Raw genomic sequence first — 14,656 nt, 5'->3', positions numbered from 1 at the left:
TTCTAAAGAACAGTCTATTGCATTTACATATAAATATTCACCATTTTTGTTGCACTTCCTTCATTCCTAATGTTCCAAATTCCCTTCTGATATAATTTCTACTGGAAAAACTTCCTTTTGTAATTCTTTTAAAAATCTGTCTATGAATTTTCTTAGTGTTCATTCACAAGAGAAACTATTTCACCTTCTTGAAGGCTATTTTTACTGGACACAGAATTCTGGGTTGACAGTTCTTTTCTTCGAGCACTTTAAAAAAGTTGTTCTAGGGCTTCCCTGGTGGCACAGTGGTTGAGAGTCTGCCTGCCAATGCAGGGGATGCGGGTTCGTGCCCCGGTCCGGGAAGATCCCACATGCCGCGGAGCGGCTGGGCCCGTGAGCCATGGCCGCTGAGCCTGCGCGTCGGGAGCCTGTGCTCCGCAACGGGAGAGGCCACAACAGTGAGAGGCCCACGTACCGCAAAAAAAAAAAAAAAAAAAGTTGTTCTACTTTTCTGACTTCTGACTTCCATGGTTTCTGATGAGAAATCCACAGTTATCCAAATCACTGTTGTCCTGTATGTTAAGCACTGTTTTTCTCTGGCTGCTTTTGAAGTTTTTTTCCCTTGTCTTCAGTTTCAGCAGTCTGATTATGACATTTCTGGGTAGGGATTTCTCTGGGTTCATCACATTGGAGTTTGATGAGCTTTATAGACCCACATGTTTATGTCTTTCACTGAAGTTGGTAATTTTTCAGCCATTATGTCTTCCAATACTTTTTCTACACTTCATTTTCTCCTCTTTTTGGGGGGATTCAATGATAGAAATATTAAACATTTTGGTATTGTCTTATAGGACCCTGAGGCTTTGTTCAATCTTTTTTCTCACTGTTATTCAGATTAGATAGTACCTGTTTATCCTCAAGTTCACTAACTCTCTCCTCTGTCATCTCCATTGTGCCACTAGTCCATCCAGTGAGCTTATTTTGGTTACTACATTTTTCATTTCTTGTTCATATTTTCTATTTCTTTGCTGAGACTATCTTTCCACTAGTTTCAAGAATGTTCAACCTTACTTGTTGGAGCACTTTTATAACAGCTGCTTTAAAGTCTTTATCAGATAATTCCAACACTGGTGTCACATCAACGTTAGTATCCAGTGGTGGCCTTTTCCCCTATGAATTGAAATTTTCCTAGTTTTTCATTAGTTGAATAATTTTGGATTATATTTCTGACATTCTGGATATTATGAGACTCTACGTCTTGTTTAAATTCTCTATGGAGAATGTTAGCTGATACTTTCTTCAGGCTGCAAGTTCTAACCAGCCTTCTGTGGGTGGTGGTTTCAACAGCAGTTCCATTTTCAACCCTGTGCAGTGATATTCACCTTTGTCCTACTTATGCACCAGTAAGTGGCCAGCCTGGTCTAAGGCCAGCCTGAGACCTTAGTTCATTCTCATAGACTATGGTATGCTCTTCAGGGTCAGACACATACACGAGCAGCTCAGAGTGAGCTGCTTAGATCAACAACTTGATGTGGGTGACTTCCTCCCTCTCTGGGATCTCTCCAGTACTTTGTTTCCCAGGGGGCTCCTCCTTTTCGTTCTCTGGCCAGATAACTGGGCCTTATTTATTCCATTCCATTGTGCACTTAGCACTTTATAAGGGAGATTTCTGCTCCCCTCCCCCTCATTCTGAGCATTAGATCCCTTTCCCACTTCTTGGGTCTAAACTAGAAAGTTTCTCCTGCAGTTCTTTCTATCCACGCCAATGCCTACTTCTGAGTTCTGTGCTTGTTGAATCCATGTTAAGAGATACTGGAAGGAAAAAAAAAGGTAATCACACTGCAGGTCTGGTGGGACTTCACATTTTGGGCTTCTTTCCCAATCTGCCTATGTACTTTTTAGAGACTTCAAATTGCTTCTTCATGCATTCTGGAGCATGCATGCTTCATGCATGCATGCATCCCAGCTTTCAGTGGGAAAGACAGGTGGAGCGTGCTTAGTCCATTACCCAGAACCAGGACTCTCCCAAATTCAGTGCAAAATGTTGTTATTTTTAAAACTAATATTCCAAGGCTTCCCTGGTGGCGCAGTGGTTGAGAGTCTGCCTGCTTATGCATGGGATGCGGGTTTGTGTCCCGGTCCAGGAAGATCCCACATGCCACAGAGCAGTTAGGCCCGTGAGCCATGGCCGCTGAGCCTGCACGTCCGGAGCCTGTGCTCCGCAACAGTGAGAGGCCTGCGTACCGCAAAAAAAAAAAAAAAAAAAAAAAACACAAAAACTAATATTCCATTGGAAATATAAACATTCCAGATATTCAGTGCTTCTTGTGCATTAAACATCATATTGTAGTTCTTCAGTAGCACATATAGCTAGTGCTTATTATGTGCCAAGTACTTTTCTAAACACTTAAAATATATTGACTCATTAATACTCACAACAGTCCTATAAATTTGGTACTATTATTATTCCCATTTTACAGTTGAGGGAACTGAAATTAAGGTGATATGTCTAGTATATGGTGGAGCTAGAATTTGTACCCAGGCAGTTTGGTTCCAGAGTCCTTGTTACTAACCTTTATACCATACTCTGGCACTCTTAAAATATATTCTTCTGACCAATAACCAAAATGCTTTTGTTTAAAATGTATATATGCTCTAAGAAACAAGTTTCATTGGTAGTACATGTTGTGGCATTAAATCTGTTTTTTTTTTAAAGAAGGTATTTTGCTTTAAGTTGCTTATTGTGTCTTTGATGTAAAATAAAACAATTTTAATATTCTAAGTTGTTTTCATTTGATTAGATTTAAAAATTTATGTACCAATTTTTATAGTTTTATAATAATTAATTTGCTGGTGACACTTGTTCAGCAGTTTAATCAGAACATGAATTATAGTTCTTAAGGTTCTATTATTGGTCAATAAGATATTAATATTAAAAACATTCTGTGGCTTCCCTGGTGGCGCAGTGGTTGAGAGTCCGCCTGCTGATGCAGGGGACATGGGTTCGTGCCCCAGTCCGGGAAGATCCCACGTGCCGCAGAGCGGCTGGGCCCGTGAGCCATGCCCACTGAGCCTGCGCGTCCGGAGCCTGTGCTCCGCAATGGGAGAGGCTGCAACAGTGAGAGGCCCGCGTACCGCAAAAAAAAAAACAAAAAAACAAAAAACACACACACACACACACACACAAAAAAGCATTCTGGAGTAGAGTAAGTGTGAGAAACTCTAATCTGCAAGAAATGAAAAATTAGGAATTTAGTCCAAAGAAATCAGAGATGAGGGCAAAAATTCAAACACAAGGATGATAACTGCAACACTCTCTATTAAACAGTAAAATATTGGCAACAATTTACCTATGGAACAACAAAGGGCTGATTAAATAGATTATGGTATTCATCCTAGAAAGAAAAAAGGATGTAGTACATTCCCTGGCATCTTAAGACACTATGGCTCCAGTCAAGTAGGGAGGGGAAATCTTGGTTTACTCTGGCGAAAATGTCACCCATCTCACCTGCGCCTGCAGATCTCCTCCACTTCCTTCAATATGCAACTCAGAAATCCCTTCCTCTGTGACTCAAGCCCTCCCAACGCCTCCTCCTTCCAACAGCGAGTAACATTGTGCAGGATTTCTCACGAAGGTGGCAAAAAAGAGCTAAAATATGCAGATTTCCTTCTGCCAGATTGTGGCCTATCACAGAGCTTCATCAGTACAGATGAAGGGGCACCTTTTTGTAATTCACCCAAAGGCACTCATCGGGCTATTAATGGCCCTTCCCCTCCACTCCACAGGAAGTCCACTCTCCACCTGCAGCACTGATCACACTGTAAAAATAAATGTTTGCTACCTTTTCATTTCTCCAAACAGATAGTAAGCTCTCTGAGAGCAAGGATGGGGATTTAGGGACTAGGCAGATCGTGGCTCTCAAATCTCCTCTAAGGACTGTATTTCTGTATTGTCAGATACTTACAAAAAAAAAGAGTACAAGGGAAGGGCTCACAGTGGGTCATTTCTTGAGTGAAGAATAAACATTGAATAGGAAAAAGAGGAAGCTCTGTAAGAGTGTATTGGGCTGTTTGAAGCTACCTATAGCCCCATTACTCGTCAGAAAGAGAGGAAATAGGAGCCAGGCCCCAAAGTGGGACAATTTTCAGAAGGAAACAAACATTACCAAGTCCTGAAAAGCAAGGGAATACTAACCAGGGACATGGCTTTAAGAAGTTCAATTCCCATCACCTTCTCCTTTTCCTGGCTCCTCATGTAGAGAAGGGCTTCATCCTGAGAGGGCACAGCTGGGAGGAAGAGAAAGGAATGGTGAGAGACTAGTGAGAGACTCTAGGAACGGTGAGTAGCTCGAATAATCACAACCTAGAAACTTTTCCCTTCAGATCCCTCTGTTCTCACTCCCCTATTCCTACTCCACCCTCCTCTCACAGTCCAGGCACTCCCTGGGAAACCAATAATTTACAGCTGGGGTTCTGCTCTGCTCTGGATTTTCAGGCCGAGGACAATCTCTCTCTTGCTCAAAGCCACCCATTCATTAACAACAGAGATGTATTAGGAGTGCTGCATATATTCATACTCTGATGTGACCTTCACGACCTTCAGTGAAAATAGGGAATACTGTCACTGTTTCACACGTGAAAGCTCTGGGAAGTGAAGTCTTTTGCACAAGTCACACAGCTTGTAAACAATGGAGCCCAGTCATCAACCTGTCTGCGTGACTCTACCAGCCAAGTTATATTCTCAAGCAGACACCAGAATATAACAGAAAAACACCTCATGTGCAACTAACTACTCAGGACTTATAAAGAGCCTATCAGACTTGAAAAAAGCCGTCTTCCCCAGAAAGAGGTATTACCTTTGTTACAACAGAGTCCATGTGGCTTACGGATAGCTGGACCAAAAAACTGTCAGGAGACCCAGGCTCTCCTTTTCTAGCAAACTATAGCTCTGAAGTCCCTTGCCACCTCACCCCACCCCCAGCCCTCCAGCCAAGTTTCTTCTATCAGGAAGAGGATAAAAATATCTGATTAATTCTGGTTTCTTTCCACTAAACTCCACTGCTTTTTCAAAGCATTATTATAATGATGAATATAAGAATGAACACTTACGGAGCACTAGTTACTATGTGACAGGGACTACACAAAGTGCTTTAATGTGACAGGGACTACACAAAGTGCTTTACAGGTATGAGCTCACTTAATCCTTATAACAGTCCTATGAGGTATAGAATATCATCTTCATTTTACATAACAGAAACTGGGTCAGAAAGTTTAAGAAAAAAAAACTTGCGCAGTGGAGGTCTTGGGATCTGAACTCTTAGGGTTAGCTTCTTAAACTGTCAAAAGTGGTTAAGAATACCCACTTCAAGGGGATTACATGAGGGCCAGTACAGAGGGGGACTCTGGAGTCAGCCTGTCCTGGATGTGAATCCTGACTCCTCCACTTACTAGTGATTATTTGTCCTCTCTATGCGTCAGTGTCCTCATCTATAAAAAGGAGATAAGATAGTTTCCACCTCATAATGTTGTGAGGTTTGGTGTTAACATACCCAAAAGGTCTTAGAACTGTGTCTGGGCCACAGTAAGCACTCAGTAAATATTACCTATTGTTACTGCATGCAGTAAAACAAGCAAAGAACAATAGGACTATAAGCAGTGCTTCTTTCCCTTCTCTCTCTCTCTTTACTCACTCTGGCTGGGGGCAGTGGTAGCGGGAGACAGAGAAGTGTGAGATAGAAATGGGGGAGTATTTTTGTTCATCTACTAAAAGGTGACTAAGCCATGGAAAGGCTGGGATCCCTCAGCACTTCCAGACGAAGCTGTGAATCTCGCCTTCCTCCCAAGTCGCATCCCACAGTGATAATGTAGGACAGGACTCTAACAGGTTAAAAAATAAAAATATTAAATACTGAGGTCCTCCTTGAACAGCAGCACAGCACTCAGAGGTAATGTTCTAATGGGGAATGCTCTCTCCCCTGGGTCCTTGGAGATACGCAGACAGACCTGGAAGGGGAGTGTCTGGTTAGGAGACTCTGGGCAAGTCAAGAACCCTCCTTGAATTCAGCTCCACACTCTGGCCCGAGATGGCCGTCCAAATCTTTGGACTTCTGGGTCCACCAGACTCTGAAGCCAGGGACATCCTCCTCCAGCACTTGGGCCCAGGAACAGCACCCCCAAACCTTAATTTTCACTCTTGCAGCCGTACCAAGGCCCTCTGCCACTCTTACCTCCATACTTAGTCCCGTGGACGTGAGTAGTGTCCCGACTTCCACACCATCCAGGTGGGGCAGGCAAGAAATGCTTCAGCCCTGTAAGGCCAACTGGCTCGAGGCAGGGGAACACAATCAGATTCACAGGTTGCATCAGACCGAAACTTTCCAGACCACCCAGTTCCAGAAACTGCCCTGGGGACTTTGAACCCAGTCCAGCCTTCCCGCCTTTCGAGGGGCGGGACTAACGGTCCCCCAGGATACCCGAAAAGACCACCAAATAAGGAATACCCTGCGCCCTCCCAGATTCACCACACCCCTTTCCCTTCTTCCCCTACAAAATCTTGCCCAACCCTCGCCCGGGTGCGACTTCTCTGGCTCCTTTCTCTCGGACCAGTGAACCTCGCCCGGGAGCGCTCCCTAATAAAGCTGCCTTGAAGCTTTCCCGTTTCGCGGTGCCGTTTGTTAAGATCCCACCTTACATTTGGTGCCGAAACCCGGGAGGGGTACCAAGCCCCGCGGGTTACCGCGCGGGCCACTCCTCCCCTCCCCCAGGAGACAACCAGGGAACCTCTACTCATCCACCCGATCCGGCAGAAAACGGGGTAAGTCCCCCTCCCTTGTTCCCTCCGACCCTCAGAGTCCCTGCCCACCGGACTCCCTGTCCTTAATCGCGGCCTCGTCAGGGACTCCTCCGTTCTCTCTCCGGGCCTCGGGCAACTGCGGAGACGTCCCAATCGCCTGACCGCCCTCCGACCTGCCGTGAATTGGAGACTGAGACCAGGGACGCCTCTCTCCCTCTCCATTCACTCAGGGACAGACTGGGGGTCATGGGAACCTCACAATCGAAACCAGATTCTAAGACGCTCCTGGCGTGTCTCCTAGCCAATTTTACAGCCCTCGGTTTCTCCCAAGATATCCGTCGCCGACGGCTTATTTTCTATTCCACTGTGGCCTGGCCACAATATTCTCTAGACAATCAATCCTGAAGGGACTTTCGATTTTAACATCCTCCGTGATCTAGATAATTACTGCCGCAGGACGGACAAATGGTTCGAGGTCCCCTATGTTCAGGCCTTCTTGTATTTGCGCTCCCGCCCTTACCTCTGCGTCGATTGTTCCACTTCCCAGATCCTTCTTGCCAAACAGACATCTCCTGCATTCAAGCCCTTAATTTCCTTTGACGATGACCCCGCTCCACTAGCCGACCCACCAGAATCTCGCCTCTCCCCCCTCCAGAGCTCCTCTCCAACCTCCACCCTACCCCGAGGCGGTCCCTCCTCCTCCCGAACCTGCTCCGGCCCCTCCAACCCTTCCCCCGCCTCCCTCGACGGTTTCTCCTCCCACGCCCCTTGCTTCGCCAATTAGTGCACATACACGCTCTCACGACTCCCAAGATCCAAATCTCCTCTGCCCTCTGAGGGAGGTAGCAGGAGCGGAAGGATTAGTTAGAGTTCATGTTCCCTTTTCTCTCCAAGATCTCTCTCAGATACTAACCTGGCACGATATCTTTGTGATCCTATCTTCTACTCTGACCCCTGACGAGAGGGAAAGAATTCAAACTGCTGCCCGAAACCATGCAGATCAGGTTCACCTTCCCGACAACTCCATGCCTGTCGGAGCGACTGCCGTACCTGGCACCGATCCAGGCTGGACTTAACAGGATGGCCAAGATGGCCGTCGTAAGCGCGACCTCATGATCCAATGCCTCCTGGCTGGCATGCAGGCTGCCGCTCATTAGGTAGTCAATTTTGAAAAACTAAAAGAAATAACCCAAGAACCTAACGAAAATCCAGCTATCTTTCTCAATCGCCTTACAGAGGCCTTAACTCTCTTACACCCGGCTGGATCCCGACACCCCGGCAGGGGCAGCGGTCTTAGCCACCCATTTTATCACCCAATCAGCCCAGGACATCCGAAAGAAATTAAAACGGGCAGAAGACGGCCCTCAAACCCCTATTCGAGATCTGGTAAAGATGGCCTTTAAAGTCCATAATGGCCGTGAGGATTTGGCAGAATCCAGCCGACAGGCTCGGATGCACCAGAAGGTGGCCCTCCAAACCCAAGCTCTTGTAGCCGCCCTAAGGCCGGCCATCTCCCATGGATCACAGCATCCACGGGGTCCGCAAAAGGCAACCCCGCCGGGGGCCTGCTTCAAATGCGGAAAAGAAGGCCACTGGGCTCGCCAATGTCCCAATCCCCGACCACCTTCTAAGCCCTGTCCCAGCTGAGGGCTAACGGGCCACTGGAAGAGTGACTGCCCTACGACTGGCCCTCCCTCAGCGTCTCCACGCGGGGGGCAGGCCGACCCAACGGCATTACCACTCGAACTGCTGGGATTGGCTGACGACTGACGGCGCCCGGACTCGAAGACTCCCATCACCCTCGCCGAGCCCAGGGTAACGCTACAGGTAGCGGGTAAGTCCATCTCATTTCTGGTGGACACGGAGGCCACCTATTCGGTCCTGCCTACTTATTCCGGGCCGGTTTCTCCTTCCCAGATCTTGGTCATGGGTATTGATGGCAAACCATCCTTCCCACTCCAGACCGGTCCACTCCCATGTCATATCGAAGGATTCCCTTTTACTCATTCCTTCTTAGTCATACCATCCTGCCCAGTTCCCTTGCTAGGCCGAGATGTCCTTTTCCACTTAGGGGCCTCCCTCCAGCTGATTAGACTTGACCCTAAGGTCCCCTCCTCCCAACTCCTGCTTCTTCTTCTCGGCCTGTCTCTAGAACCCTCCCCCTCCTATCCCCCTCTTCCATTCACACCGAACCCAATCAATCCCCAAGTCTGGGATACTTCTAAGCCCATAATAGCAACACACCATTCCCCCGTTCTCATCCGCCTAAAGGATCCCTCCAAATTTCCATCAATACCCCAATTTCCCATCTCTGAGACTCACCTTAGGGGCCTACAACCTATTATCACCAGACTCCTAAACCAGGGACTCCTCATCCCCACGGACTCTCCCTGCAACACCTCCATCCTGCCTGTCCGCAAGGCCTCTGGGGATTATCGCCTGGTCCAGGACCTCCGACTAATCAATGAGGCCATAATTCCTCTCCACCCAGTAGTCTGGATCCCTAATTTTGCTCTCCTCGCTAAACCCTTATATCTAGCCGCTAAAGAAAGCCCTCAAGGACCCCTCACCTCTCCTTCCGCCTTTCGACAGGCCTTTCTCACCCTCCATAACGCTCTGATATCTTCTCCTCCCATTTCTCTGCCCAACCCAAACCGACCTTTTCACCTTTTTGTGGATGAACGGGCCGGAATAGCCACTGGACTCCTTGCCCAGCCTGTAGGGCCTTCCTATCGCCCCGTGGCTTACCTCTCCAAACAGCTGGACCCAACCATTCGGGGATGGCAACCATGCCTTCGAGCCCTAGCAGCGGCAGCCAAAGTGACCAAACACTCAAACTGGCTCTGGCCCACCCACTAACCGTGTTTTCCTCCCACCGGCTGGTCGACCTCCTAGGCCACAAGTCTCTCTCCCTCCTGGGCCCCTCCCGCATCCAGGAGTTCCACCTTCTATTCATTGAAAACCCAGCTATTTCTCTTGATCTCTCCCCTCGCCTGAACCTGGCTTCCCTCGTGCCTATCTCTGGCACCGGGGGTTTTCCATCCCATTCCTGCCCTCATGTCATAGAACCCTTCAAACCACCAAGAGAGGGACTCTTTGACACCCGTCTTTCAAATCCGGACCGCACTCTCTTTGTGGACGGTAGTTCGATACTCGGTCCTGACGGATGCCGACGGGCGGCCTACGCGGTAGTAACCATTTCAACCATTATCGAGGCCAACCGCCTCCCAGAAGGGACAACCTCTCAAAGGGCTGAACTGAAAGCACTCATGCAGGCCCTCGACCTCTCTAAGGGCCAAAGGGCCATCTTTCTCCCTATGGTCGCAGGCATTTCCCTCGCCTCTCTCGTTGCTGCGGGCATCGGGGGAGGAGCCCTAACACACAGTGTCTCAACATCCTGTGACCTAGAACAAAAACTCCAGCTAGCCATCGAGGCTTCTGCCGCCTCCATCACCTCCCTCCAGCGCCAGATCACCTCAGTAGCCCGAGGTGCCCTCCAAAATCGACGAGCCCTGGATCTCCTGACGGCCGACAAAGGAGGTACCTGCCTCTTCCTACAGGAGGAATGCTGCTATTACATCAATGAAACAGGACTCGTCGAAGACAACGTAAAAGCCCTCCATCGCTTAAGAGAAGAACTCCAACGCAAACACCAACAGTCCGCCTCCCCAATTCCCGATTGGTGGCGATCCACCCTCTATACCTGGCTAACACCAATCTTAGGCCCCTTAATTCTCATCTGTATCTTGCTCACGTTTGCTCCCTGTTTTCTTAGGTTCCTTCGCAGGCGCATGGAGGAAGTCTCTCGGGTGGCCACAACCCAAATGCTCCTCGGTCCTTACACTTTGCTTCCTACAGATCCCCCACTGGTCTCCCCTAAGCCTCGGACCTCTGGTCGCCCGACTCCCCTTTCGACAACCCCCTTTCAGCATGAAGTAGCCAGAGATCAGAACGCCGCCCCATTACACCAAAGATGTCGGGATGTGGCCCAAGGCAGGGGAACACAATCAGATTCACAGGTTGCATCAGACCGAAATTCTCCGGACTACCCAGTTCCAGAAACTGCCCTGGGGACTTTGAACCCAGTCCAGCCTTCCCGCCTTTCGAGGGGCGGGACTAACGGTCCCCCAGGATACCCGAAAAGACCACCAAATAAGGAATACCCTGCGCCCTCCCAGATTAACCACACCCCTTTCCCTTCTTCCCCTATAAAATCTTGCCCAACCCTCGCCCGGATGCGACTTCTCTGGCTCCTTTCTCTAGGACCAGTGAACCTCGCCCGGGAGCGCTCCCTAATAAAGCTCACTTGAAGCTTTCCTCTGTTTCGCGGTGCCCTTTGTTAAGATCAGACCTTACAAGCCCCACCGGCCCAAACAAGCGCCTTCCCAGGACTCCGGGGCTTTGGGGCTTTGGGCCACACTGGGTTCTTGGTGGTGGAGTCAGGGTGTGTGGGGGGCTGGGGTGTGGGGTGTGTGTCGGGGGGTGGCCTCCTCCGGAGGCGTTTCCAGTTCTCAGCCACGTAAAATCCTTCATTCGTCCCAATACACGCCGTCGCTCACATGCTGCTGGGACGTGCAAGATGCACAAAAGACACGCGCAGAAACACGGGCCCCAGTCACACACTTGCCTCCTCTGCGCCCTACCAGTCACATCTCACACCCGCACACACTCCCCCCCCATTCACACACGTACCTGCCTCCTCCCGGTCACTCACACACACACACCACGCGCTGACGGTCACAGTCGCCAAATCACGCGCGCACGCTCACGACCTCGCCGCGCCAGCATGCAGACCGGGACGCTGACCTCTCGGCGCCTCCCCGTGCCCGGCTCAGCCGCTGCCGCCGCCCCACTCAGACTTTCTCCTCAGAACCGGCCAGACTCGCTCACGTCCGGGTTTCAAGTCCTCGTCGGAAGTGGGCGCGTCCTCTCAGAGCAAGGGCCCTTGGGAAACGTAGTGCAGACAGGGGTGGCGGCGGCTTTCTGAAATCTGAGGACTACGCTGCTAGGCAGGGTTCCTCTCCGCGGCCTGGTGATCACTGCCCTCTGTCCCCTATTGGTGCCTCCTGGTCAGGAACAGAGCTACCTAGAAGCCTTTTAGCTTCTGGGTCCCACGGCCTCCACGAAAGAAGCCGAGCCCCGGGGACTTCTGGGAGCCGTCGCCGGGCTCGGAGTGCGCAGGAGCAGCTGTCAGGCACTGAGAGCCGAGACCCGAGTAGCCGCTCACCCGCGCCTCGGCCGAAGGTGGGCGGGGTCGCAAGAACGTGGAGCGCGCAGGCGCCTTGAGCAAGGGGAAAAGCCAGGGAAGTGGGCGGAGCTTAGGAGAGGCGGGTCTAGGGGCGGAGCCTTCGGGATAGAAGAGCGGAGATTTGTATTTTGCCTGGTGCTTTGTGCACTTGCGGGTGTGTGTATGTGTGTGTGTGAGCGCGCGCGCCCTCTAGGGTCTAGAGGAGGCAGATAATTTATTTCCAAAGGTCTACAGAGCAAGAGGAACTGTACTTAAGAAACGACGTCTTATGAGCCTCATCAGCATCTGTACTTAATTTACATGACAAGATTCTTGACTTTGAGCTGATGCTATAATGAGATGCGATTTGGGGAGGAGCCTTGGAAGCCGGTGATTGTTTTGTATGCCGAAGGGAAATGAGTCACCAGGGGCCGGAGGGCAGACTATGGTAGGCATCCATTAAAGTGGCTCCCAAATGATCCCCGCCTCCTGCTATTCATAACCTCATGTAATCCTCTCCCCTTGGAAGTGAGCTGGACCTAGTGACCCACTTTTAATTAACGAAGTACAAAGATGAGGGGATGCCACTTCTAATATTAGGTTACATAAAGGCTTCGGCTTCCACCTTGGGTACCCTTCTCTTGCCTGCTCACTTACAAGGAAGCCAGCTGCCACGTTGTGAGCTGCCCATGTGGAAAGGAATTGATGTGTCCAGCCAAAGGCCAGCAAGGACCCGAGGCCAGCCAACAGTTTTAATGAGTTTGGAAGATGATTCTCCTCCCATAAAGCCTTCAGATGACTGCTGTCTTGTTGAGAGACCCCAGGAGCCAGAGGCACCCAGCTGAGCCATGCCTGGATTCCTTACCCAAAGAAGCTGTAAGATGATAAATGTATGTTTGTTTTAAGCCACTAAGCTTTAGCGTAGTTTGTTACACAACAGCTAATGAACATACTATCACAGCCCTTACTCTGAGATTCAGTGAGTTAAAATAGGGATTCTGGGCTTCCCTCGTGGCGCAGTGGTTGAGTCCGCCTGCCGATGCAGGGCACGCGGGTTCGTGCCCTGGTCCGGGAAGTTCCCACATGCTGTGGAGTGGCTGGGCCCGTGAGCCATGGCCGCTGAGCCTGCGCGTCCGGAGCCTGTGCTCCGCAACGGGAGAGGCCACAACAGTGAGAGGCCCGCATACCGCAAAAAAAAAAAAAAAAAAAAGGGGATTCTATCAGTAGTCAAAGATACCACATTGATAGAACTACAGCAGCTGCTATCACAATTAAAACTCGTGTCATTACCTGCACGTTTGTTTTTCACTCACATAATAATCCACTGTTGCTCCTGAGTGACTGATGGCTTTCCTCCAAATAGCGGTTTAGCAGCCCAGAGTTCTTCCATCTTGCGGTTTTGCCGTTCCGTACAATTGAGATTCTTCTTCTTCCAGCTGGGTGGTATATCCTTTTCTTAATAACCGAGCCCAGAGTGACACACGTTTCCTATTCAAACCACAGCCAGAACTGGAAGCAATAGTGGCTGAGTAATGCAGGATGTGCCTCGGCAGTCACATTCCGGAATCGACTTTCAGGCAACAGAAAGGGAAGCACAAACTTTGGGCAGTTGTCTAATCATATCATACGTATCATTAACAAATGCTACATACCCAGGACCTTGGAAAATAACCATATGGGTTTGTGGTCATTGTACCTGCTACAAGCTACACTACATAAGAATTCCCCCATGAGCCCTCACTCTGCACAAATACGTCGTTCAGGAATTCCAGTGGAAATGTTTAGAGACTGATTACAATCTTTCAAGAGTACTCAGTCTCCTTTCTGTTGACTCAAGTCGATGTGGGACTTGGACGCCATGCCATGGAGTGCTTCTAACTAAAAGAAAACCCTAGTGCAGTTTCAACCTTGGGGATCAATAAGGTAAAAATATCAGATATCAGAACATTCTTAGGATTTCTGTGTTTATTGTGACATTTCATTTTATTCTCAAGATTACCTGTTGCCCTATACTCCAGCTACTGCACATGCCCTAGTTCAGTACACTTTCCAAATGTATTCACTGTCATGAGAAATCCCAGTACCTAAAGGAGACAGGAGATTTTTAATATGCTGGTACTTCATGTCAAAAGAACATAGAAAAACTACTAGACCTGACAGGGGAACTTGCAAAAGATAAGTCAGGGGTAGGGACATAGATGATCCAATCCAGCACTATAAACTCTTGAATTCTTTCAAGTCCTTATATATTATACAATGTAAATTCTAACCCTCGAGATGACATTTCCAAAAATGTGTCCTAGATTTTTGATATAATAAAGGATATTAAATATTTCTGGATGACACGAATCTCCTCCCTGTCTGCATTTCAAGACTAGAAAAGCAGACTCAAGAGTTTTGTCACAGATGTATGGCAAAGAGAATGAGTAGGGAGGTTTCTTAAGGTTTGAGAAAGTCAAAAGTTTTCTAAGATGCTTGAATCTTTCGTGATAGCCCCATTCCAGTTACATGAATTCAAATCTTTCCCCACACTTCACTTTCATCTAAGAGAAGTGGCGAGGTTGGGAATTCAGTAAGTATCATAGCTCAGCAAACACCTGGATCTACTGTTGCACTTGGCTTTCAGGATTTGCCAGCCCCGTGGTTAGAAGCAGTTA

General features: G+C 48.9%; 2 protein-coding genes across 10 annotated transcripts in view; one reads left to right on the top strand and one right to left on the bottom strand.

Annotated features, from left to right (window-relative positions):
• ZNF470 (zinc finger protein 470) overlaps positions 1-11,986 on the bottom strand; it is a 77,834-nt gene extending 65,848 nt beyond the window's left edge. For 4 of the 9 annotated variants that reach the window (XR_004346859.1, XM_032612535.1, XM_032612536.1 and 1 more), the window contains exons 1-3: positions 7,293-7,434; positions 6,207-6,299; positions 4,175-4,266 (exon numbers count right to left, since the gene is read on the bottom strand). Coding sequence is in view for 7 of the 9 variants with exons in the window: in XM_032612535.1 (XP_032468426.1) it covers positions 4,175-4,266; positions 6,207-6,299; positions 7,293-7,350 (243 nt within the window). In the remaining 2 variants the exon portion in view is untranslated. Of the gene's footprint in view, positions 1-4,174; positions 4,267-6,206; positions 6,409-7,292; positions 7,435-7,685; positions 7,703-11,464 lie in introns of those variants that run through there. The other 5 variants (XM_032612549.1, XM_032612538.1, XM_032612537.1 and 2 more) reach the window with 5 other exon arrangements.
• On the top strand, positions 7,902-10,881 carry LOC116743717. Its single transcript, XM_032612594.1, has 2 exons — positions 7,902-10,398; positions 10,548-10,881. The coding sequence occupies exons 1-2, from the start codon at positions 9,553-9,555 to the stop codon at positions 10,650-10,652; spliced, it is 951 nt and encodes a 316-aa protein (XP_032468485.1). The 5' UTR covers positions 7,902-9,552; the 3' UTR covers positions 10,653-10,881.
• Positions 11,987-14,656: the final 2,670 nt, after the last annotated feature.

The sequence above is a fragment of the Phocoena sinus genome, chromosome 19, assembly GCF_008692025.1.
Source record: "Phocoena sinus isolate mPhoSin1 chromosome 19, mPhoSin1.pri, whole genome shotgun sequence".
NCBI classification, from domain to species: Eukaryota; Metazoa; Chordata; class Mammalia; order Artiodactyla; family Phocoenidae; genus Phocoena; species Phocoena sinus.
The sequence above is the reverse complement of the archived record's forward strand: the minus strand, read 5'-3'. Positions and strand labels throughout refer to the sequence as shown.